We start from the raw sequence: 26,472 nt of genomic DNA, 5'->3' as shown, positions 1-26,472 counted from the left end.
GCAGCTTCCAGGAGAAGTTAAAAGATAGCTAATATCTTTACTCCTTCCTTCTTCCTTCCGTCCCTGGAATTCAGACATAATGGCTGGAATTCTGGCAGCCATTTGAATTATGGGGATATGGGTTACTCTCTAGGACTGGCAAAAAGTTAAACTAGAAGGATCCTGGGTCACTGAGGACTGACAAGCCATCATATCAGTCCTGTATTGCCTATACCCAGACTTCTTTTATGAGAAATAGAAATAATCTTTCATTTTAGTAAAGCCACCGTTATTCTGGGGTTTACTGTTAGTTATTAAACCAATCCACATGTGTAAAAATAAACAATGATCCAAAGACCAAGACTTATTAGTATAAATGTGTTAGCAGGAATTTAAGGAAATCAATCAGTAGATCTGGTGAAAATAGGTGAAAAATATTTAAAAAATACATTTGAAATATTAAAATATTTAGAATACTAAATATTTTCTTCCCTTTCCTATCCACCATGCTTGGTTTTTAGGGATTCTGTGTGGCAGGCGAGCTTTGGAGGCCAGGACTACAAACAGCAAGCTGTAAGTGGGATATGGCATGGCAAAGCTCTCCTGACGGTTCTCAGTGCACAGTGTGCAACTCCATAGCTCCACATCTGGAGAGAGCAGAGTCAGAGATGCAAACTGCACCAGTCACTTAGGCTTCAGTCATCAAAGTCCAACAGGAGGAAGCAATGCCAGAGAACGGAAGGGAAAGGGAAATGGTCACACTAAATAACCAAAACCAACAAAAATTTGCTTGCCAAGTACTGGTTTGAGCGGCTACTGATTTTGAAGACTAAATAAGCAAAGCTTTCTTGACATGGTTTTTGAGCAGTTCTGCAAACCTTAATTCTGGGACAGACTGGGGAAAAAGGAGAAGGAAGATGAAAAAGAAAATAGTGGATTGGGTTTATATGTGGCGCTGTGCTACTGCACACTGCCGCTACAGTGGAATGGCGGGGTCTAGAGGGAAAAATCTGTTCAGCACCAGTGAAAAGCAAAACCAGATCACGAAATTAAAACAAACTGGGATGAAGTTGGTAACTGTTGGTTTTGTTTGTCTGTTTGTTTAATCAAAATGGTCCCTAGACTTTAAATAACTGTTAGTTTTATTTAGAAATGGAGACAGACAATTTGGATTGTTCCCATCTTGACTTAAATTCTTCTTAACTGAAAGTACTGAAATTTTCTACTTGGTCTTTGTTAACCAAAACAGGTCAAAGTGCTCCATCTCTTTAAGAAGAATACAAAGAATCAATAACGAACTACGGAAATGGATTCTAAGGCAAGAAACAACTGACCAGCTTTAGGTGGTACCAACTACATCAGTGGTAAGTTACCAGGTATTATTCAAACACTATAGGTCCCCACTGAATAACTTTACCAAATTATTACTAAACATCAATACCTACACTGTTTTCCTTAACAACCAAGGAAAGCTGATCAATTTTCTGTAAAAGTTCTTTTTCTATCCGTTCTTGTTCTTGTTGCAACCAACTTCGTGCTGATAAAATCTGGTTACTGAGTTCCTCAACTGTACCTTTAAACCTAAAAAAAGAAAATTAGCAAGTTAGATGTAAAACAATTTCCTAATGACATCAAACAACCTCAGTTCCCAACTGTCAGATTTCTGGTAAATATGCCGGCATTAAACTCAGCTCAATCAGGATTACATGCTTACCCTCTCTTAGTACTGCGCTTAGCGCTAAGTTGGGAAGGGGGAAAGGCAGGAGGACACAACAGAAAAGCACCTGATGATGACTCCTAGCCACGAGGAGCAGGCAGTGCAGGCACTGAGGTGACACACGGTGACACAGAGCTGTGCCAGGAGCGACCTCTACAGTTCCAGGGATCCACTGTGTATCCCATCGCCTCTTCGAAGTTCCCCTCCTTCCCCGCCTCTTCTTCCCTGTCCCTTCTGCCTCCCAGGACTGGACTCTGGCTCCCTTTCCCGCTAATGTTCCCCAAATTGCTCTTGCCTCATATGGATATTACCTAATTTAAGTCAAAAGGAAAATTGAAAGAAAAAAAAAAAACTACCTCCCAACCTTCCTAGTCCTCTAGTCCCCTCCCTTTCCAAATTCCTTTTATTAATAGTAACTGCCCATATATGCTACTTCCCTTTAATTACTTTTTTCTAATTTTTATTATGATATGTAATAAAAGCACAGAAGACTGTCATATGATTTAATTAATGATAACATGAACATCCAATTGTAGTAGAGCCACTACTTGTCCTGCAATATCTGTTCTCCCCTAATAAGAAGCCCTCGAATGCCAACTAGGCACATGGCTGTCTAGCCAGAGATCGCGCTTCCCAGCCTCTCTTGCAGTGAGGTGTGGCCACACGAGTAAGTCGGGCCATGGGATGCACCTAGAAGTGATAAACACAATTTTCTTTAAAAACATCTTTAAAAACAATGCTGCTGCCATGGACTCTCTCCCTGACCCAGCAGACTGGGAAGAAGCAAGGACTGGAGCCACAGAGAAACCAAACTGAGTTGTGGGTGTTGCCCCGCCTGCGCTGGACCACTGCTCTCTCCACTGTTACGTGACAGCCACAGCACGGCAGCTAACCTGTACCCTAACTAACACAACCGTGTACCCTACCCCACCCACTTAAGACTTCTAAGGTCCTGAGTGTACTCCCCAATCACCTCACACCCCTAGATGTAACCATTAACTGGAATTTACTATCTTCATATTTTATTCTATTGGTTTAGATCCTAAAACAACATATTTTTCAGCATTGCATATTTTTAAATTTTACCTAAATAGGACAATAATACAGCGTGAGTTTCTACAACTTCTTTTTTCGCCCAACACTGTATCTGTGGGATTCATCCATGCTGATGGGTATAGCTGTACCTAATTCATTTTCATTGCTGAGTAATATTCCATTTTACAAATATACTACAGTTTATCCATTCTTCTGTTGATGGATATTTGTTTTGGTTTGTTTTATCAATCTTTGCTATTACAAATAATGGTGTTATGAAAATACTGACACATAGCTCCTGATTCACATCCACAAGAGTTTCTTTAGGGTATAAACATGTGCACCTTTACCAGAAAACACCAGCTTGTTTTCCAGGGTAGCTGTACTACCTCACACTTTACTCAATGGTACAAAGAGGTCTTGTTCTCCACATCCTTGCCAACACTTTCGCATATCTGATCTGAATTTTTGGCCTTTGGACTTTTTCTAACATTTGGAAATTACATACTCTAACTTTATTCTTTTAGAATAGAAATTTTAATATACACATTTAATTTATCAAAGCCTAAATTTATTCAGTATCTGTAATTTGATCCTAAAAATCTCCTTAGCACACTTTAATTTCAGAAACCTTCCTCCTAATTTATATGTTGTTATAAGTTGATATTTTGGTTGCACAGTGTTTTGACACTGCACAAATTAGACCTTAATATTATGGTTCATTTAGTTTTCCCATGTTCATCATATTCTTGGCTCATCCTTTCTTCTTTTATCTCAGACTTTTGTTTTGTATTATTTTCTTTTTACCCAAAAGCTATCTTTTAAAAATTCCTTTAGTGAAGGTTCATTAGTAAACTCTGAGTTCTTGTTTGCCTGAAAGACCTTTATTTTGTCACTGGGCTGACAATCATTCTGTCTCAGCACTTGAAGGAATTAGACCACCTTCCTCCAGCCTCCATTAATACAGCCGAGAAACCAGCACTGGTTTCTCTCTCTGTCTTAAGATCTTCTATGTTCGGTGTTCTGCAGTTTTACTCTGATGTATCCAGTCTTGGTTTTTTACTTATTCCACTAGAACGCATTTGGCTGTCTAAATTCAAGATTTCTCTGTCATCAGTTCTGTATAATTATCTGCCATCATCTCTTTAGATATTGTTTCTCCTCTGTTTTCTCTATCGTCTCCTCACAGAATTCTGATGAGGCACAGGCTGGGCCTTCTCACTCTATCCCCTTATATCTGCTTTCTACCGCTCTCATGAAATCCACCCTGCACGCTGGCCACCCCCGTCTCCAGCCACCTGCGTCCCACCACTTCACCCTTACCGCCCGTTCTGGCCACCCGCGCCGTCTTTCATTTCTTGCGTGCCACGTTCCTCCCACGACAGGCTATCCGGTTTCATATATCCTCACCCTACTCTGTGTGGTAAAGCCCGTTCCTTCTTCAGCTCTGCCCTCAAACATCCCTTCCCCAGGAGGGCCCCGCAGCCTGGCCTCTGCTACTCTCCTAGCATACGATATTAGTTTGCTGTGGCTGCTCTGAGAAATGACCACAAACTCGGGGGCATAAAACAACACAGATTTATTCTCTCACAGTTCTGGAACCTAGAAGTCCATGATAGGTGTCACTGGGGTAAAGTCAAGGTGTCTGCAGGGGTGGCTCCTTTTGGAGGCTCTGAGGGGAGAACCGTTTCCTTGCCTTTTGCAGCTTCTGGTGGCCACCTGTGCTCCCTGGCTCGTAATCCCTCCGTCCATCTCCAAAGCGTGTCACTCCAGTCTCGCTCCCACTGTCACATGGCCTCCTCTCTGGCCTCTGACCCTCCTGCCTCCCTCTAGTGAGTACGTCAAGCTCACTCAGTTAACCCAGGGTAACCTACCCATTTTTAAATCTCTAACGTAACCACATCTACAAAGTCTCTTTTGCCACATAAGGTTACATATTCATCAGTTCCAGGGATCAGGACACAGAGACAGTTGGCGGGCCTTTATTCGGCTTACCACAATGACACACCTTTCCTTCAAAGCCCTATCACCACTAGTAAGAATATAGCACATGCTTATTTAAGTCATTGGTTGATTAATGGTCCTCAGCTCCATAGACTGTCAACCCCACAAGGATAAGAATGGAATCCAGTTTTTGTTCATTCCTCATTCCTCAGCTCCCTGGCCAGAACTCAGTAAATATTTGTCGAATGAACACATGGATTATTATCCAACCCCTAAAAACAATAATTATGAAGGAAATGTGGCAACATGCTATGTGGAAACTTTTCCTTTTACCTTCCATTATTGTTTTCACTTTGTATAAGAAATAAAAACCAAGAGGAAAAAAAATACGTAATATTGCATAAACCCATAAAGAACTTCAACCAAAAAAATTTTTTTATAAATTGAGTACTTACTTAGTGTCCAAAAGCTGAAGCTGGTGGTTACTGTCTCTATGGGACATCTTCAGTTTGGTGCTTTGCTCTGATATTGACAAGTCCACTCGGTTCAGAAGCTGAGAAATCTGAAAAAGAAACCTTGCTTATAAATATCACCTCTAACCTCTTCAGATGTAAATTCAGAAAACATTTAGTAAGCCATATTCTCGTCAATGGCTTTAAGATTCAATCAAATTTAGTAAATTCACTTAGGAGTTCACCTCGTCTTTCCACCTCCATTTTCTTTCTTATGCACCTGTCAAAAATAAAGACCAGTAGCACTGCCAAAATGGTCATCATGCACCAGCCCTTAACTTTACAGTTCCCAGAGGAGCAAGTCCAACTCCTGTCCAGGGCCACTACTTCTACCAGCTGGCATGAAATACAGTCAACTTTACCTTGGGATTTCTATCATCAATGTGGCTGCTGGTCACAGAAAACAGAATTTTTATTGTTTACAAAATTCATTAAGGTCCCAGGTTCACCTCCGTATCAAGTTAGGTCACCGGTAAATATAACTCGTGGACTATATCCCTTCTGCTCCCTTCTCCCACTACCTACCCATTTCCCTTGTCTTTTTACTAAAATTTAATGTTAAACTAGGCCTTTGTGAAACGTCTGCACTTTCTGCAAAATTTATGATGTTTAATGTTCCTTACTTAAAGATTCATGGTATCTGTCAGATCCAGAATAACGAAAAAGTATGCCTCTTTTGATGAATTTCTGCACCTATTTTACTTGGCTTGGCTACCTACCGGGAAGCTTTAAGATTTCCTTACAATTTTCTGGTGCAATAATTCTATTCTCACTCATTCTTCGAAAAAAAAAAAAAAAGTATTGGACTTGTCTTTTTATTCTTTTTTCATATTTCACATAGTAGCTTCAGATCAAAATTGAAGGTAGTTAGGGTTTAAATATTTTTAATCCAATAAATTGACCAGATGCCCCTATTTTACTGGAATAGTCCTTCTTTAAACAAAGAAGAGCAAATATGACAGATACTATGGGAAATGTCTTAGAAGACAGGACCTACTATGGCAAAGTGCCCCAAAACCAACTGTGAAATGCCAAGAGTTTTGTTTTGTGAAATTAATCCGTGAATTTCAAGGTCAAATACCCTCAGATCCATTGGCCAGCCTACCCTCCAGCTTCGTCCTACTTTTGTCCCACACACAGACTGTGTGAAGAGGTAGCACACACCATTGGTCCTAGTGAATACAGTAACTATCTCCTGAGCCAGAGATTAGGACGAGTGGCATGGAAAGCAATGCTTGGCCACTTACCTGTGCAAGAGATACTTTTGGAGATGGAATTTAGAATTTCTGGAATATATTAATTGTTTTAGGAACAATGGGAAAGAATCTTTACAATTAGGACTACACTGAAAAATCTTGGTGGTTTGGTCTCCAGGCTCATGAAGAGCTACTGCAGTCAAATAGAGAAGGAAGAAGTGAAAAAGAAAGAAGCTTTTATTTGCATAAACCCATGCATGCTGGGTGCCCCAGCTGGTTTCTCCTGTAAGAAATAATCAACACCATGTTATTCTTAGCTAAGAATAAATTACCCTCTTTTAAAAGCTACCTGAAACAGGTCATACCTGTCCCTCTGCATCTTTGATTTTTGTTTCCAGGATAAGTTTGGCAGCTTGCTGCTCTTTGTTCAAGTGCTGGAGCCCCTCGTAGGTCGTTTTGTGCTCTGCAGAGAGCCTGGCTATGCTGGCGTCACATCTGTCCGGGCAAAGAACAAAGCTAATTCTTATTAAAGTTTAAAAATGTGCACAAAAGCTTCTTCACATACTATAAAATGCAAAACCCCACTCAAAGAAACTGCACTATCAATCATTCTTTTGAACAGAGGTTCAAATAGATTCAGAGAGCTGCCCTCATTATGGTTTTTAAGCTAAACCACAGGGATGTTACTTAATAAGGATAGAGCTGTAACTGCCAAGAAGCAAAGTCTTATAATGCTCGTGAGTATGGCCCTGTATATGCAGTGAGAGCTCAATTACAAAGAGCATGTCTGGTGTGCTGGGTGTGGTCTGCCTCTTCTCAGTACCACCCTGCCCTTTAAAGTTTGGGGCCTCCTTGGATTTGGGAAGCAACTTCTACCACATTTGAAAGTATCACTTCTAAACTTTTACCAAACCACTGTAAGGCTGTATGCTTCAAGTGCTGTCCAGAGCAGGGAAGACTCTGCGCCCGGTCCAAGCTGTAGTAAAAGCTGCTCTGCCTTGCAACTTAGCAGATCCAGTGGTGCCCAAGGTATCTGCGGCAGATAAGCTGTGCATGAAGCCTCTGTCAAGCGCTAATAGGAGAGTCACAGAAGGGACCCCTAGGAATTTAGAGCTAAATAATACCCTGTTCTGAGACAATCACTCCTCCTTTGAGAAGAAACTGTTGGCTTGCTACCGGGCTCTAGCAGAGACTGAATGCCTAAGCATGGGACATTAGGTGACCCTAAACTCTGCAATCTGAGCTGTCCATCATGAAGATTATGCCATAAAGGTGGGCATATGAGAAGCACTCCATCTTTGAGGGGAAGGGGATTACAGACATCAGACTGAGCAGGTTCTAAAGGCACAAGTAAGTTATAAGAGCCCAGACTCCCGTGGCACCTACTCCTGCTACTGCACCAGCTCTGCTGAAATCCACACCTATGGGTTCTTCAAGAACCTATAGCTTCTCAGCCAGGCACAGTGGGCCACACCTGTAGTCCCAGTTACTTGGGAGACTGAGGCAGGAGAATCGCTTGAGCCTAGGAGCTATCCTGGGGAACATAGCAAAACCTCATCCCTTAAAAAAAAAAAAAAAAAGAATAAATAAAAATTTAAAAATAAAAAAGACGCTATGGCTGCTCAAAGAGTTCTTGGTAACCAGGTAGACTGAAGGAGAAAAAGTCAAGCCTGGCTCACAGACATTCAAGGGAAGTGGCTAATTGCAAGAGATTTGGGGGAGGTGGGGGGAATTGGAGGATTGGTGACAAGGAAAAGAGGTTATATAAATGGATCACTCATAATTGACAAAACATTTTTGCTTCTTGTGAAATCTCTTGATATCATAAGGGGCTGAAGCGCCTAAACTATACGTCCCAGACTCCTTTGCCAGAAGGGGTCTGAGTTAGATTCCGCCAATGAGAGGCTCTGATGCGAGGCCTAGAAGGTAGAAGAGGAGGAGAGGCCATGACTCTCCCCTCGGAGTGGTGAACTGCAGATGTGAGGTGTCCAGGCACATTCCTACAAAGCACTTATTTCTGCACCATAGGCAGCTAAGATTATCAACGGCTTCCTCCTGTGGTTCTTACATATAAACATTAAGATCATCTTATCAAGGTCTACGTAAAACTCTATTGAGATTTTAGTTGTCATTTAGTTGATTCTAAAGATCAATTTGAGAGAACTGATAGTTTTAAAAATATTAAATATTAAATATCTTTGAATATAATCTCTATTTGTTTTCTTACTATATATTTAAATTTTTGTTTAATTTTCCCTGTAGAGGTCTTGAACATATTTTGTTAGATTTATGCCTAGTTGCTTTATTTTCTCTGATTTTATTTTAAATTGTATCTTCTTTTTAAGGATATTTTCTAGGCCGGGCACAGTGGCTCACACTTGTAATCTTAGCACTCTTAAAGGCCAAGGCAGGAGGATGGCTTGAGCTCAGGAGTTAGAGTGATTTAAATGTAGGTTAAGGAAATTTTCTTACATTCCTAATTTACTAGAGTCTTCATCATGAATAGGTATTGTACGTTCTTAAATGTTTTTGCATCTGTTCAAATAATCAGATGACTCTGTCTTTTTATCTGAAATGTAAATTCAGCAAGGTGGCTAGATAACATATAAAAGTCAGTTTCCTTTTGTAAATCAATAGTGAACAACTACAAAATAAACTCAATTTTTTTTTTTTGAGATAGAGTCTCACTCTTGTCACCCTGGCTAGAGTGCAGTGGTGTCATCGTAGATCACTGCAACCTCAAACTCCTGTGCTCAAGGGATCCTCACACCTCGGCCTCCCAGAGTGCTAGGATTACAGGCGTGAGCCACCGTGCCTGGCCATAAACACCTCATAAAAGGCAGCCTCAGGGTTCTAACATAGCTGTGTGCATGGATAAACAGCTTTAGTTAAACAAGAATTTGCAATGAATCTCATCAGTCTTCCCATTTCATCATTGATGTTTTATATCATGATGAACCAATAATGTACTCATTACAAATTTTCCCTTTCCAGGTCTTTGGGCCACTGTTATCTCCCAGGTACAGTTCCAGGTTATGGCCATCAGGTGGCAGAGTGACTCTATTGCTAGGCCATCTAATTAGTGATGGCAGGGAGGTAGTCTGAAGTCCATCAACAGAGTCCCAAAGGTCTAACAACAGGCATGACTTGGGCACCATGCTTAAGCAGAACTTCTCTGACAGCTTATGACGTAGTGGCATAGCAAAGGCAGTAACATTTAAAACAGTGATTTGGTTGCTTATTTTCCATATTATTGTAATTTTTGTATATATACATAATTATTGTATATATGCATCATTAAGTCCTTTAGAGCTGGCAATCATTTAATTGAATCAGACTATAGAACAATTTATGTCCCAGGGCATTGTCAAAACAGTAAAGCAATATGTCAGCAATTAGTGGAGCCTAAGATTTGGGTGTGATATCAACAAAGCTAATGAAAGATAGGGGAAAGAGGTAGACAAAGGGAGCTTTGCCAAAACCATAGTCATTGCAGGTGATTGTGCCTACCCCAAAACTACACCCTTCGAGGAGTGACATCAGAGGCTCCACACTGCAGGGGAAATAGACAACACCAAAATAGTCTAGCCATGCCACTAACCAGATAAATAAGCAAACAACCACAGAAACAAGCCTAGGGGGCTTATACCCAGAGTTGCTATGATATATTACCTAAGTGTCCAGGAAAATGTGAACTATACACAGGAAAAAAAAAAAAGCAGGTAAGAGAAACTGCATGTGAGAAAGCACAAATGTCAGATTTATAAGATAAGGACTTCAAACAATGATCAAACATAGGATGATCAAAACCACACCTTAAAAGTAAAGGAATGCATAAAGACAATGTCTCATCAAATAGAGAATATCAATACAGGAATAGAAATTATAAAAAATAAGAACCACCACTATCACTATCACCACCACCAAATGGAAATTCTGGAATTAAAAAGTACAATAACATAAATAAAAAATTCATAGAGGAGCTCAACAGAGGATTTGAACTAGTAGAATAAAGAATTGGCAAACTTGAAAATAGATGGATAGATGGATACAACCTGACAAACAGAGAGAAAAAAAGAAGAAAGAAAAGTGAAGAGAGGCTCTGAAAAATGTGGGACACCTTTACATGCACCAACATATGTGTAACAAGAATAACAGGAGAGGAGACAAAGGAGCAGAAAAAATATCCAAGAAAATAATGGCTGAAAACTTCCCAAATTTGATGGAAACTACTGATCAACACATACAAGTAGTTCAATGAACTCCAAGTAGGATAAATGCCAAAAGATCCACACCAGAAACATCACAGTATGCTGAAAGCCAAAAACAAAGAGAAAATTTTGAAAGCAGCAAGATAAAAATTCATCACATACAAGGGAAACCAGAATAACATTAACAGCTGATTTCTCATCAGAAACAATCAAGGCCAGAAGGCAGTGGATGACATATTCAAGGTGCTGGGCCGGGCTTAGTAGCTCATGCCTGTAATCCTAGCACTCTGGGAGGCTGAGGCGGGTGGATCGCTCGAGGTCAGGAGTTCGAGACCAGCCTGAGCAAGAGCGAGACCCTGTCTCTACTAAAAAATAGAAAGAAATTAAATGGACAACTAAAAATATGTAGAAAAAGTTAGCCGGGCATGGTGGCGCATGCCTGTAGTCCCAGCTACTCGGGAGGCTGAGGCAGTAGGATTAGCTTGAGCCCAGGAGTTTGAGGTAGCTGTGAGCTAGGCTGATGCCACGGCACTCACTCTAGCCCGGGCAGCAGAGTGAGACTCTGTCTCAAAAAAAAAAAAAAAAAAATATTCAAGGTGCTAAAAAGTAAAGCTATCAAGCAAAACTATCTTTCAAAAGGCAAATATGAAGATGTCCCAGAAAAAACAAAAACTGAGAGAATTCATGCTAGAAGACCCACTTCTACAAGAAATACCAAAGCAAGTTCCTCAGGCTGAATGTAAATGCTCCAGATAGTAATTTGAAACTTCAGGAAAGAACACAGAGCACTGGTGAGGTAATTTTGTAATTATAAAAGGCAATATAAAAGAATATTTTGTCTCCTTTCTTAACTGATTAAAAAAGCAATTGTTTAAAGTCATATGTATATAACTGTATCATTGAGCCTATAACAGATGGAAATATAATGTATTTGATAATATCACAAAGGAGGTAGGTGGGAGCAGAGCTGTACTGGGGCACAGAAATGACAACAGATGGTAACTTGAATCCACAGGAGCAAACAATGAAAACTAGAAAAGGTAGTTAAAAAGTAATATGAATATGTACTTGTTCTCCTTTCTTCTCTCAGTGTTTTTAAAAATTATAAAGTAATAATTATAACAATGTGTTATTGGGATTGTAACATATAGATATAATATATATCAGAATAACAGCACAAAAAGGAGAGACAGTGAATGAAACTATATTGGAGTAATGTGTTCACATCTCATGGAATTATGTTAGTATAAACCTGAAATGGATTATGATAAATTAAGCTGTAGATAATCCCTAGAGTAATCACTAAGAAAATAGCTCAAAATATAGTGAAAAATAATTAAAGGAATTTAAATGTTACAGAAGAAAATGTTACTTAATGCAAAAGAAAGCAGTAAACAAGGAATAGAGAAACCAAAAAGACATAAAACATGGAAGAAACAAAAAGTAAAATGACATATCCAACTATATCCAATAATAATATCTATAGTAATAAATCCAACTATATCCAATAACAACATTAAAAAATCTAATCAAAAGGCAGAGGTTGTAAGACTGGATAAAAAAAACAACATGCAAATATACGTTGTCTATGGTAAACACACTTTAAATCCAAAGATACAAAGGTTGAAAGTAAAAGGATGGAAAAAGATACATCACAAAAATTGTAACCACAAGAAAATTGGAGTGGCTATACTAATATCAAACAAAATAGACTTAAAAACAAAAAGTTATTAGAGATAATGAGAGACATTTTATAATGATAAAAAGGTCAATTCATCAGGAACATATAACAATTATAAACATATATGACCTAACAAGAAGGCCCCAAAATATTATACATGAAACAAAAACTGACAGACTAGAAGGAAGAAGTAGACCATTGAACAATAATAGTTGGAAACTTCAATACTACATTTTCTTTCCTTTTTTTTCTTTTTTTTTTTTAAGACATAGGATCTCGTTCTGTAAGCCAGGCTGGAGTGCAATGGCAAGTGGTGTGATCATAGCTCACTGTAACCTCGAATGCCTGGGCTTAGACAATCCTCCCACCTCAGCCTCCTGAGTAGCTGAGACTTGCAAGCACGCACCACCAGCCCATTTAATTTTTTAATATTTTGTAGAGACAGGGTCTTGCTATGTTGCCAGCCTTCTGCTTTCAGTAATGATTAGAACCATAAGCAGAATATCAAAGCAAACAGAAGGCTTGAATAGCACTATATAACAACTAGACCTAGTAGACTTCTATAGAACATTCCACATAACAACACCCAATACACATTCTTCTCAAGTGCATTGGAATATTCTCTGGGATAGATTATGTTTCAGGCCATAAAACAAGCCTAAATAAATTTTGAAAGGATCAAAATAGTACAAGTATGTTCTCTAATCACAATGGAGTGGAATTAGAAATCAAAACAGAAAGAAAGTTGAGAAATTCACCAATATATGGACATTAATAAACACAGTTCTAAAAAAAATCAATGAGTCAAAAAATTGGAAAATTAGAAAATACATTGAGATAAATGAAAATGAACACTCAACATACTGAAACTTATGGGATGCAGCTAAAGCAGTGCTTAGAGAGAAATTTATAGCTGTAAATGCCTACAATAAAGAAGAAAAAGGCTGGGTGCAGTGACTCACATCTATAATCCTAGCACTTTGGGAGGCTGAGGCAGGAGGATTGCTTGAGGCCAGCAGTTTAAGACCAGCCTGAGCAACATAGTGAGACCCCATCTCTACAAAAAAATAGAAAAATTAGCCGGGCATACTGGCATTTGCCTGTAGTCCCAGCTACTCAGGAGGCTGAAGCAGGAGGATCAGTTGAGCCCAGGAGTTTGAGGTTGCAATGGGCTATGATGACACCACTGCACTATAGCAACAGAGCAAGACCCTATCTTAAAAATAAATAAATGAAAAAAGAAAAAGACAAAAGAATTCAAATCAATAATCTAATCTTCTACCTTAAGACACTGGAGAAATAAGAGCAAACAAAATCCTAAACAAGTAGAAAAAAGAATACAATAAAAATTAAAGTGACAGTTAATGAAAGAATTGAAAAAAGAGAAAAATCTATGAAACTAAGTGTTGGTTCTTTAAAGAGATCAACAAATTTGACAAACCTTTAGGAAGATTCAAATTGCTAAAATCAAGAATAAAAGAGGGGACATTACTACTGACCTTACAGAAATAAAAAGGTTTATAATGGAATACTATGAACAATTATATGTCAACAAATTAGGTAAATCTATATGAAATGGACAAGATCCCATAAAGATATAAACTACCAAAACTGACTCAAGAAGAAATAGTAAATCTGAAAAGACCTAAAATAAATAGATATTGAATTAGTGATTTAAAAACTACCCACAAAGAAAAGTCCAGGACCAGCAGCTTCATTGGTGAGTTCTACCAAACATTTAAAGAAGAATGAATACCAATTCTTCACATGCTCTTCTAAATAACAGAAAAGAATACTTCTTACCTCATTCTATAAAACTAGTATTATCATGATACCAAAACCAGACTAAGAAATCATACAAAAAGAAAACTAAAGACCAATATCTTTCATGATTATAGATGCAAAAATCCTCAACAAAATACTAGCAAACTGACCTGGCAATGTATAAAAAGGAGTATTACATATCAAGACAAAGTGAGGTTTATTTCAGGAATGCAAATTTGGTTTAGCATCAGAAAAACAATTAATATACCATATCAATAGAAAAGGGACAAAAACCATGTGATCATCTCAATAGATGGAGAAAAAGCATTTGACACAATCCAATATCCTTCATGATAAAAACAGCTAACAAATTAGAAGAGAAAGAAACTTCCTCAACTTGATAAAGAGCATGTACAAAAATTCCACACCTACCACCATACTTAATGGTGAAAGACTGGGTGTTTTCCCTTAAAATCAGGAACAAGACGAGGATATCTGCTTTCACCACTTCTATTCAACATCATATTGGAGGTTCTAGTCAGGGCAATTAGGCAAGACAATGAAATGAAAGTTATCCAGATTGGACGGTAAGAAGTAAAACTACCTCTGTTTGCAGATGACATGATCTTTTTTTTTTCTTTTTTTAACTTTTTTTTTTTAATTTTATAATTTTTTATGGAAGGCTTCGCAAATTTGCATGTCATCCTTGCGTAGGGGCCATGCTAATCTTCTCTGTATCATTCCAATTTTAGTATATGTGCTGCCAAAGCAAGCACAACATGATCTTGTATATAGAAAATCCTAAAAAACAGAAAAATCCACTAAAAATTATTAGAAGTAAATGAATGAGTTCAGCAAGGTTGCAGGATACAAGAATATACAAAAATCACCTGTACTTCTATACAGTGGCAAAGAAAAATCAAAAATGAAATTAAGAAAACAATTCCATTCATAATAGTATTAAAAAGAATAAAATACTAAGGAATAAATTTTAAGAAGTATAAAACTTATACTCTGAAAACTGCAAAATATTGTCGAACAATATTAAAGGTGACTTAAATGGAAAGATACCCATATTCATGAATCGAAAGACTTAACATTCTTCAAATGGCAATATTCCTCATATAGATCTACAGATTCAACACAGTCCCTATCAACATTCCAACTGGCTTCTTTGCAGAAATGGACAAACTGTTATGGAAATACAAGGGATCCAGAATAGCTAAAACAATCTTGAAAAAGAAGAAAGTTGGAAGACTCACACTTCTCCATTTCAAAGCTTACCCAGAACTGCAGTAATCAAGACAGTGTGGTACCAGCATAAGAACAGATGAATAGATCAATGGAATAGAATTGAGAGTCCATAAATAAACCTATACATCTATGGCCAAATGATTTTCAATTAGGGTGCCAAGACAATTCAAAGGGGAAAGAATAGACTTTTCAACAAATGATGCTGAGACAACTAGATATCCATGTGCAAAAGAATAAATTTGAAACCCTCCCTCAGACTATATAGAAAATATTAACTCAAAATAGATCAAAGACCTAAATGTAAGAGCTGAAACTATAAAACTTAGAAGAAAATACAGGCATAAATCTTTGTGACCTGGATAAGACAATAGTTTCTTAGATATAATACCAAAAACACAAGCAACTAAAAAAAATAGTTAAGTTGGACATAATTGAGATTAAAAATTTTTGTGTTTCAAAGAACACAATCAAGAAAGTAAAAATATAACCCTTATAATGGGGAAAAAATTTTCAAATCAGCTATCTCATAAGGAAATTGTATCTATAATACATTTTTTAAAAACTCCTACATCTCAATAATAAAAAGACAATCCAATTTAAACATGGGCAAGGGATCCAAATAAACATTTCTCAAAAGACATACAAATGACCAATAAACATATTAAGTGAGTCATTATTAATGACATGAGTCATTAGGGGAATGCAAATCAAAACCATGAGATACCACTTCAAACCCACTAGGATAGATATAATCAAATACAGGTAAGTGTTGGTGAGGATGGGAAGAAATTTGAACTACTAGTGGCAATGCAAAATGGTGCAGCCACTTTGGAAAACAGTCTAGCTGTTCTGTTCCTCAAAAGGTTAAATATAGAGCTACCATATTACTCAACAATCCCACTCTAGGCACATATCCAAGAGAAATGAAAACATGACTACACAAAAACTTGACCAAAAAATTTCAAAGCAGCATTATTTATAATAACCAAGAAGTGGAAACAACCCAAATGTCCAATTGATGAATGGATAAATTAAATGTGATATACGGTGGAGTATTATTCAGCCACAGAAAGGAATGAAGTACTGATACATGCTACAACATGGATAAACCCTGAAAACATTATGCTGAGTTTCAAAAAACCACATTTACATAAAATATCTACAAGAGGCCAATCCACAAGAGACAGAATGCAGCTGGTGGTTGCCATGGATTGGGGATCTGGGGAGCTTAAGGAAAAATAGGAAGTGACTGCTAATTGGGTATGAGGTTTCTTTTTGGATGATAAAAATGTTCTAAAATTGATTATTGTGATGGTTACACAACTCTGTGAATATACTAAAAACCACTGAATTATATACTTTAAACAGGTAGCTTATATGGTATGTGAATTATATCTCACTAAAGCTGCTCAGAAAGAGAAAGAGAAAAAGAGAGAGAGAAAGGAAGTCAGAGGCCATCATGCATTTCTATTGGGCCTTCAGGTCTGATCAAATCTTTTTTTGAGTGTGCCATGATTAGTGGGGTAAATGTGTCTCTCACCTCCTTGGAGAACTTACCTTTGCCCCCCACTTTTTTTTGAGACAGGGTCTTGCCCTGTTGCCTGGGCTGGAGTGTGGTGGTATCATCATAGTCATCATAGCTCACTGGAACCTCAAACTCCTGGGCTCAAGTAATCCTCCTGCCTCAGCCTCCCAAGTAGCTAGGACTACAGGCACAGGCTACCAAGCCCAGCTAATATTTTTTTTTATGTTTTGCACGGACGGGGTCTCACTATTGCCTACGCTAGTCTTAAACTCCTGGCCTCAAGTGATCCTCCCACACATGTGAGCCACTGTGACCAGTCTAAATTTTTTTTTTTTTTTTTACTTTTGTAGAAACAGGGTCTTGGTGCTACGTTGCCCAGAATGGTCTTGAACTCCCAGCCTCCAGTGATCCTCCCACCTCAACCTCCCAAAGTGCTAGGATTACAGGCATGAACCACCATGCCCAGTGGTTTTTGCCCTTCCGAGCCAGATCTACAGGGGGAAAATCAGGGCCTGTTTCCTATTAATCACATCACCAGTGGATCCATAAAAACCATAAAAGTAAATATAAAATAATACAGCAGCCTGGTAATTTAAATATACCACTTAAAAAGTTCATATCCCTTCAATACAATTACATAATCAATGCAAGAAAGTTGAAACTTTGCCAAAGAATTTTATTTCACATGAATTCATTTCAACAATCAAGTCTCATTAGTATTCCAAGGGAAAGACAAATATAGCCACAAAACAAAGCAAAAATATCTGGTATTCGTAACAAATGTTTTTGATGGTTTTAGAGTAAAAGTATTTGTGACAGGGAAGGAATAAGTTGAGTAGAGAAGTTGATAAGAAACTGAAGAAGTGTGCAAGGTTCCTGAAAGTATTATTTCTAAATAGTTTCTCTACCTTGTATTAGAACCAGCATCATAAGGACAGTTTCACCGCGGTTTCCCCTAAGATGAGAACAGCTACCACTTGTTGTATTGCCACTTCGTCCCAGGCAGTGCCCCTCACTTGGTCTTCACCTGCAACTAAAGTGGCTATTAAGAGCCTCCAAGTTGTCCTGATGTCCCTACTCTGCCCTGCAGCTCTCAAATTCTAATGCCTTGCTGTTCCAAGAGGTATCATAGACCTGGGGTTTCTTTTAAGCCAAATTCCACAGAGTCAAAGTTTTCCAGTCCTATTACAGTGACTTTCTAGATCATTTTTTGTTCCTCCAAATGAATGATGAATGTTGGGCACCTACTGTGTTCCAGAGGCTGCTCCAGGCACTCGACTACACAAGTAAAGGATATGGAACCCGCCCCAGTGAAGGCAGCAGAGTGAGGAAGACAGCAGAGAGACGCCACAGAGTGGAGAGCACTAGGGGAGCTCAGAGGAGTGGGGGTGTCAGGGAAGACTCCCGGAGGAGGTGACACTTTGAGCTGAACTTTAAAGGCTGACAAGAAGTTAGAAAGGGAGGAGCAAAGTCATGCTAGGTGCAGGAACAGCATGCGCAAACGCATAGTCATAGGAGAGGGGGGCCTATCTGGGGACTAACAGAGAGCTGATCGCTGCTGGAAAAGGTGCAGTGTGAGGGTAGAGGGAGGAGAGGAGGTCAGCGGGGTGTCCATCACCAAGGGACAGACTAAGGAGACTGAGTTCATCCAGACGAGGCTAGTCAACCGCAGAAACAGTGGTCAGCCGGTCCTCCATTCAATCCACGCAGCCCTCTGCTATTAGACTGACCTTCACCCAGTACACCCAAACACACACGCGCAGCATTCCAGGCCCTTTGTGTGTTGTCTGTTCTAAAGAGGCCATGGATCCCGTGGGTCCCTGTTCTCTCCCCGACCCCCACTCCTTGCAGACCACCCTCTGCCACCTCTGGCTGATCCAAGTGCCTGCTTGCTCCTCAGCTCCAGTGCTGGCGCATATTGATGTCCTTGGCTTTTTTTTTTTTTTAAACAGAATCTTGCTCTGTTGCCCGGGCTAGCGTGTGCTTGGCTCTTAATAGCAGCAGAGGGCAGAAGAGGCCCATAAATACTTTGGACAACTGCGTCCCAGCCAGATAAAAATAATCCTAGACACAGTCCTTGTGTGGCACTCCTCAGATGTTAACATGCACGTGAATCCACGGACCTTGTTAAAATGCAGACTCTGACCAGGCAGCTGTGGAGTAGGCCAGAGACTGTCCATTCCCAACAAGCCCCCAGGCCATGCCCGTGCTGCTGACCCCACTTTGAATAGAGAACAGCGCTTTTCCTACTGAGGGGAGAGATCGCTCTATCATAAAAATTTCCAATCTGTCATGGACTGATACATTCAGAAAATAAAATAAAAATGAATTATAAATAAATAAAATTTTTTAAAAAGTCATACAAAATAGAAGTTCCAACTTTGCACTACTGGATTCAATAGACATAATATTGCCCTACCAAATCACATAGGGCAGCTGAGTGAGCTCTCCCGGCATTTCCTCCCACAAAGACAACTCTAATTGCAGGAACACAAGACATCATGGCCTGCTCACAATCCAGTTTGACTTCTACCACTAGATTTTACAGACAAAGCACGGAGGGGATATACAAAAGAATACAAGGAATTTGCTTTTGGGCTTCATGAATATATTCCCCACTAGAATGGAGTATTTAAAAGACAGTTTTTGATGAACAGAGTCCCCAGCATTGAACACCTACCTTGCCACTCTTCCTCGAAGATCTCCCAAACCAGAGAGCTGACGCATCTCCAGGGTCTTTAAGGCAGAATTAGTTCCATAGCTAATGTTGTCCCTGGCACGGATCTGCTCCTGGAGTACCTGGGCAACACGAAAAACCACCAAGAGAGTCATTTGAGAATTTACATGTGGACACAGAAACATTTTATACTTTTGGCAAAAATATGAATGTTTAACTCATTTTTTTCGTAAGTGGTTCCTTGGTAACAGTCACTTGAGAAACACATATACAGAGAACCAGGGGGAAAGAAAGAGGGTGTGACCTTAGAGACCACTCCCAGACCAAGTCCTTTAATTTAACAATAAAAACTAAGTTCTTTTATTTTTATTATTTCTTCCTTAAAATGAATGCTTTTTATTTTTCTTTTAGAGATGGTGTTCTATTATGATGTTCAGGCTGTTCTTCAACTCCTAGGTTCAAGCCATCCTCCCACCTTGACCTCCAGCGTAGCTGGGATCACAGGCGAGAGCCACCACGCCTGGCAGCATTTTCTTTTTAATACAGTATTTGCAGGGTGCCTACGTTGAGTATTACGTGTTTTCATTTTTATTGCTTTAATTTCAGTTTTGAATCTCGCTTTGATCTTAGGATATCTAAGTATAAAAAGATTACTTAAAATTGTGTTTTTTCATTTTCAAGCAGTTACTTTTTTGGGTTATTCTTGTTATTTATTTCTAATTATATTGGATTATGATAAAAATATGGCCTATAAGATATTTAATTTCTTGAATATGTTAAGGTTTGCTTTGTGGCACATGACTGATTTCTGTTAAATGTTCCACAGACATGCAAAAATATGCATTTTCTATTTAAGGAATGAAAGGTTCAACATTGTCTATTGCATTGAGCTTGCTGATTCCATAATTGATTTTCTCTAGACCTTATTTGTCACTAGATCTCTCCAGCTGTGAAAGAGGAATTATGAATTCTCTCACTGTAAAATATTTTTCTCAAGTTCTCCTTCCACTTTTAATACTTTTTACTTAATACACTTAGTTGTCACTTTATTTGGTACATACAGATTTATGATAAAAGTATTTATTACCATTATATGATAAACTTCTTTATCCTATTTAGTGCTTTTGATATTAGTTTCACCATACCTGATATTAATATTGCTACTATGTTTTTTATATACTAAGGCAAATACTTGTGTGGTCTAATTGGACAGCAGGTACTGTTCCCACCGCTTTAGGTATGTTGACTCCTTTAGTCCTCACAACACCCTATGACAGAGGTACTATTATTAGCCCCATTTCACAGACGGTGAAATGTCTGAGTACTTAAGTAACTTGCCCAAAGCCACACAGTCAGTAAGTGACAGAGCTGGACTTGAACCCTGTGAGCCTGGCTCCATAGAATGTGCTCTCAATGGTGACACTTACACTGCTTTGCTTGTGTTTTCATTCATCCTTTCATCTCACTTTAGGCTACAACTATGTTGCTTTTTGTTGTTGTTGTTTCCTTTCTTCTTTTCCTTATTTTGACCCGTTTAATCAGACTGCCATCCATTCGCTTTCCTCCCCTTGTTCACTGGGCACTGTCCTTCCATGAATGGTTGGTCACCTTCCCTTCCCCGTGTTCATACCACACGCACGTCTTCTCCAAGCTCTCTCCTTGCACAGCTCCCCCAATAGGGCACATTCAGCTCCCCCTCACATCTACCCTCCTTCCCCCACAACCCCATGTGACTTATTTGGAAGGATTTTACTTTTCTCCCCTCTTGCCCTTCCCCCACCCTAACTAGGCTGTACTGAAATATCTCAATACTTCTAGCTAGTTGGGCTGTTGTTAGAAATTTGTTTGCAGAATGTCTCTTGTATTTGAATTTTTTTTTTCTTTTTTTAGCTCTTCTGTTACGTAGTCTTAGGCATTTATCAATGTCTATTTATGTGAAATTCTATTGGTCTTTTTTTTAAAGGATCACTGATGACCTTTTTGCTTTTCCTTTTCCTTTTCCCCTCTTAACGGTCTCTGTTCAGACTCATCGCGTTTTGGTGAGAATCTTTTCTCTAGCATTTTCCACAGACTGAGCAGCTAGAGAAAAGATTCTGAATCCCAGTCATGCTGATAATCACCCTCCCCTCACGCTGAAGGCTGGGTGACAACTGACAGGACAGAATTCTAGAGTTAAAGGCCTTTCCTCTCAGTGAACTTAAGGCTGCCGGGAAGTCTGCTGCTTCCTCCTCTATAATTATCTTGGCTCCTTATACCTAGAAGTTTGTAAGATTATTTTCATCATCTTTAAAATTCAGGAATTTTATCAGAATGTATCCAGAATGCAGGTCTTTTTTTTTTTTCTTAATTCAATTCTACCTAGAACTCAGTGAACTTTTCAATCCACAGTCTCAGATTTTTCTTCAACTCAGATAAAATTTCTTCTACATAACCAATATTTCTTCTCCATCTGTTTCTTTCTCTCCTCCTGGAACTCCCATTACTCAAATGCTGGGTGTCCTGATCTGCCCACCAAGGCTTTTATCTTTTCCTCATGGATTCTCTTTTTTTTAAATTTCGCTCTGATGTTTCAGAGATTTCTTCTATTTTGCTTGTGGGCAACTAATTGCCTCTCATTTATCTACTGGCTTTTAAAAATTTAAGTTCAAAAAGAAATTTTATGTTGTACTTGGATCTCCATAAATGCAGGAATTATTTTTTATTCAAGACTCATCTGTTTCCTATTTCATCTGTGCCGTTTCTAAGAAGGAAGAATAATTCCTCCTTCTGGCCGCTGGGCCCGCTAGATGTGATGTGACTTTTCTTTCTCTGCTCATCGGTGGCCTTAAGTAGGTGGTCCTCAGGGGGCTAGAGGTGCAGCCAGTGAGAGCACAGGGCCAGTCTCCAGGTGAGGAAGCCAGTCTCCACCAAGGGGAAGCCCCTCTCCATCCTGACCCCCTCAGCTCCCCCAGCCCAGAGGCAGTGGGGACAGAGCCCACCTCAACAGCCCTTCCACCCCTCCCTCCATGGGGCAGGAGACTGGTTCAGTCCCATGATGAAAGGCAGTGAGCCTGGCCCCTCCTCCTCAGACTCCTAACTGTGAGGTCCCCACCCTCACTGCACAGTGCGTTCTGGGCTGGGTCTCTGCTGTGCCCCGACCCCTTCCTGCCTGCCTGTCCCAGCTGCTCAGGAAGGTGGCACTGGGACTGGGACCAGAGTGGAGGCAGAGACACTAAACCACCACCTTCCCATTACCTCCTGCAACAATCTAGGCGTTTCATGAGGATATATATTCCTGGGTATCCACTTGTTACTATTTATTTCTAGAAATTTGATGGTTTCAGATATACTGACAATTTGTGGTCCCACTTGCAGATGAACAGGAAAGCCCAATTAGAGACAATGTAATTATGCTTACATAAACTGTTTTTGTGCTCCCTTTTCTCAACTATTTTTTTCTTTTCTTTCCTTTTTCTTATTAAGTATAACATACCTACAGAAAAGTGCACCTGTGTACATGTTTTAAGATTTTCAAACTTCCTAGTAAAAAACAGAAATTAGGAATGTGAGTATTCTGTTTTACTTATTGGAAACCTGCTTGAGGCCACTAGGGATGGAGTGACAGTGACAGTAAAAACTCATTTCACTGAAAGGAATTTGAAATTGCCAGACCTATCTGTTATTTCCTGTAGTTTCCAGCTTTTTCTCAATGAACCTGCTCTATGAAGAATAGAATGCTAACTAGTTACAATCACCTGTGAATGACAAAACGTTAGTCATCCAAATGTGCTCTTGCAAGGAAACTTCGGATCTGACTAATGTGATTCTGGCACTCTCCCACTGACGAGAAAGGCGCTGGCAAGCTCTCTCTCTTAATGGGAAGTAACACCTATTAGTTATAGTTAATAGAAAGTAACACTTTTTTTTTCACATATAATGCTTCAAACCTCTGTTTATAATACGGCATAAAACCAGTGGTTCTCAAACATCTTTGGGGTATATAAGTATCACCCAGATGGCTTGTTACACACACAAATTCTCAGGCCTCATCCCTAGAAAACCAAAGCTAGAGAATGGGGCCAGGAACGTGGCTGTCTGTGGTCCACAGACCACCCCTGGCTTTAACAGTGCATTAGACACCGTAGACATGGCAAAGGCTATAAACAATCTTATTTCGTCTGAGTTGTTTTCAATCATGAAGCAGAAAAATCACTAAGGAAAGACAATGGAAAGCAATTCACAAAGAAAGAGCTCAAAATAATTAAGCAGCACATTTTTTTAAAGGTTCAACCTTTCTAGTAAGCAAAGAAACAGGAGATAAAAATTATACCATTATAATGTACCACTCTGGCATGGGATGTTGACATGGGGGACGCTGGGGGGGGGGAGCAGAGGGTATATAGGAACTCTGTACTTTCTGCTCAATTTTGCTGCAAACATGATTGTTCTGAAAAATAAAGTCTCTTTTTTAAAAAACAACAAAAAATAACCCATACTATTTTCACTTATTAAAGAAGCAAATATTTTTAAAGTATATCAAAAATTGAAAAGGCACAGTTGGCTCTCCCTGATATAACTTTCCTAGAGACCGATGTTGCAAAATACATTGATAATGCTCATAACCTTTGACCCAGTAACTCTAGTTCTTGGAATTAATCTTAAAGGAAAAAATAAAAAAAATGACAAAAATGTATCCACAAAGATGTCTTCATAGTGTGATATACATATCAAGCATTTTACAAGATACATGATTATGCAAACACTAAGAAGTTCATGGAACCCTAAAACAAGGGAAAATGTGTACAATTTATTATTAAGCAAAAGAAAGGGTACAAAATACAGATACAGCATGATTCCAGCTATATATTAAGATGCATATAAAATCCTAGAATGTTAACATTTTACTTACCTCTAGAGTGGGATTATGGTTGATTCCTGCATTTCGTATTTCCCACAATGAGCATATATTACTTTTATAGCCAGAAAAAAAAAGTGTGTTTTTTTAAAGCTTAGAAATAAGAAAAGCCCATTTAACTTTCAGAATTCTTATGCAGATGAACACGATCGTGTATTAGAAGTGCTTTGAAGAGTACAGAAAAGAATTCTATCTGACCTTAACACAGTATTCACATTACTGAAAAGTTATATGAAAACAGAAGGCATTAGAGAGCTTACTATTTAAGGGAATTCTAGAACGAAGCTTTAGAAAAACAATTCCTCTGTCAAGTCAGTAATGTTCCCTAATTTGTCATTTTGGAACAATAATATATCATCGTGATGCATTTACTTTTAAAAGTTCCTATCCTTAAGTTTATATTATTAATATCAATCCTCCACTATCGTCAATTCAATTAAAGAAACTGGTTTTTGATGCCTACTATGTGCTCAGTACCAGGTACGTCTTCAGGGAGCTCAGCTGCAGCAGGAAAGACTGCAGGGTGGTAAGTGCATGGCCCAAGTCCATACAATATCCCAATATTCTTTTCAGATAACTGTCAATTTTTGACAAGGTCTCACTGTTGTTGCCCAGGCTGGTCTCAAACACCTGGCCTCAAGTGATTCTCCCCTCTCTGCCTCCCAAAGTGCTTATGCCTATAATCCCAGGCATAAGTCACCATGCCCGGCCCCAAGTCCATACAATAAACATGCTTCACACAAACACAGAGAAGAGGCCAGCCACCTTGAAAAAGTGATACTATCAGTCTTCATTTATTTTTATTTTTTGAAGATACAGCCTATCTTTAAAGAACCTCCCTTCCCAAGACAGCATGGAATAGACACCTCCATGTGACCCTCAATGTGCTATATGATGCTGTTTATGCAAAGGTGATGATAAACCCATGTCCTGGGTCCTCCAAGCTGCCCAGACAGGACAACACGGCCGAGGAATGACCAGGAAAGAAACAGCTCTCCATGTTTCTCCTTCTCCAACTCTTTCTAGATTGGTAAGGAAACGAAAAGTACAGCTCCTATATCACCTAGAGAAAGGCGCCACCACAGCAGGGCAGGGTCTTATACAGTAATCCCTGTCTACATGGCTTTGTAACAGAGGGAACAGCCTGGAAAAGGGCAAAATGTTTTACAAGCTGTCTCTTTAAAGACTCACTCACGCTTTTCGGAAAATTAAAACCTGCATCCCTGCCCGAGGCCAGTAATCAGAGGGGCAGGGGAGTGTTCTTTGTTTTTTTGTATCACAGGAGATGGCTCAACAGAATTGTCTGGGCAGTCATGAGATTGTCCTCACCAGAAGTGCTATAGTTAAACAGCAGTACTCCAAAGCTGAAAACTCCTTCTAAACTCTGTATTTCTGCTTATAGATAAGACAGTGGTACTTTAAGACAAGAGTCTGCCATCCTCCTCATTTGCCGGCAAAGTAATAAACTTCTCTTTCCTTTTCCTCAAACCATTTGTCCTTGTTCTTCTGATGCAGCCTTGGGGACAAGTGATGAACTTTCAGTAACAGCTTTTTATCTCCATGCTAAAGACTTAAAACTCCCCAGAGTTCCAGCCTCATATATGAAATTGCCTTCTTGGAATTTCTACCTGGCTATTTGATGGGCTGCTAAAACTTGCCAAATCCAAAACAGAAGTCTTTCCATCCAGCATGCAGGAAGTCCTGTTAGCTCTACCTCCAAAATCAATCCAGAATCCTTCCACTTCTCTCCACCTCCACTGTGACTCCCCTAGTCCAAGGTGTGTCCCCTCTCCCTGACCTTGCACACTAGGCCCTGAACCATCTCCCTGCTTCCATTCTTGCTCTCCTATAATCCCTTCTCCACACAGTGGCCAGAGTGACCGTTTTGAAACATAAATCAGTTTGTAAGCCCCATGAGGATAAGGGTTTTTATCTGTTTTATTCACTAATGTATCTCCAGCACCGAGAATGTGAGTGAATTATTTAAATTCCTTCGCTTAAAACTAAATAATGGCTTCTCATTTTCAGCTCCAAACTTCTTAGGGACATCAAGGCTGAGCTGGCCCTTTCTCTCAGCTCAGGA

The 26,472-nt window shown here is 39.2% G+C and overlaps 1 protein-coding gene and 1 non-coding gene across 2 annotated transcripts in view; both read right to left on the bottom strand.

Annotated features, from left to right (window-relative positions):
- The window catches only part of FAM81A (family with sequence similarity 81 member A), a 46,024-nt gene that overhangs the window by 5,852 nt on the left and 13,700 nt on the right, over positions 1-26,472 (bottom strand). Inside the window, exons 3-6 of the mRNA XM_045530457.1 lie at positions 19,499-19,617; positions 6,749-6,878; positions 5,131-5,237; positions 1,425-1,560 (exon numbers count right to left, since the gene is read on the bottom strand). Of these exons, the coding sequence (XP_045386413.1) occupies positions 1,425-1,560; positions 5,131-5,237; positions 6,749-6,878; positions 19,499-19,617 (492 nt within the window). The remainder of the gene's footprint in view (positions 1-1,424; positions 1,561-5,130; positions 5,238-6,748; positions 6,879-19,498; positions 19,618-26,472) is intronic.
- LOC123631120 lies at positions 14,709-14,815 on the bottom strand. Its single transcript, XR_006732994.1, has one exon. It is a non-coding gene; the product is annotated as a U6 spliceosomal RNA (small nuclear RNA).

The sequence above is a fragment of the Lemur catta genome, chromosome 1 (genome assembly GCF_020740605.2).
Source record: "Lemur catta isolate mLemCat1 chromosome 1, mLemCat1.pri, whole genome shotgun sequence".
NCBI classification, from domain to species: domain Eukaryota; kingdom Metazoa; phylum Chordata; class Mammalia; order Primates; family Lemuridae; genus Lemur; species Lemur catta.
The sequence above is the reverse complement of the archived record's forward strand: the minus strand, read 5'-3'. Positions and strand labels throughout refer to the sequence as shown.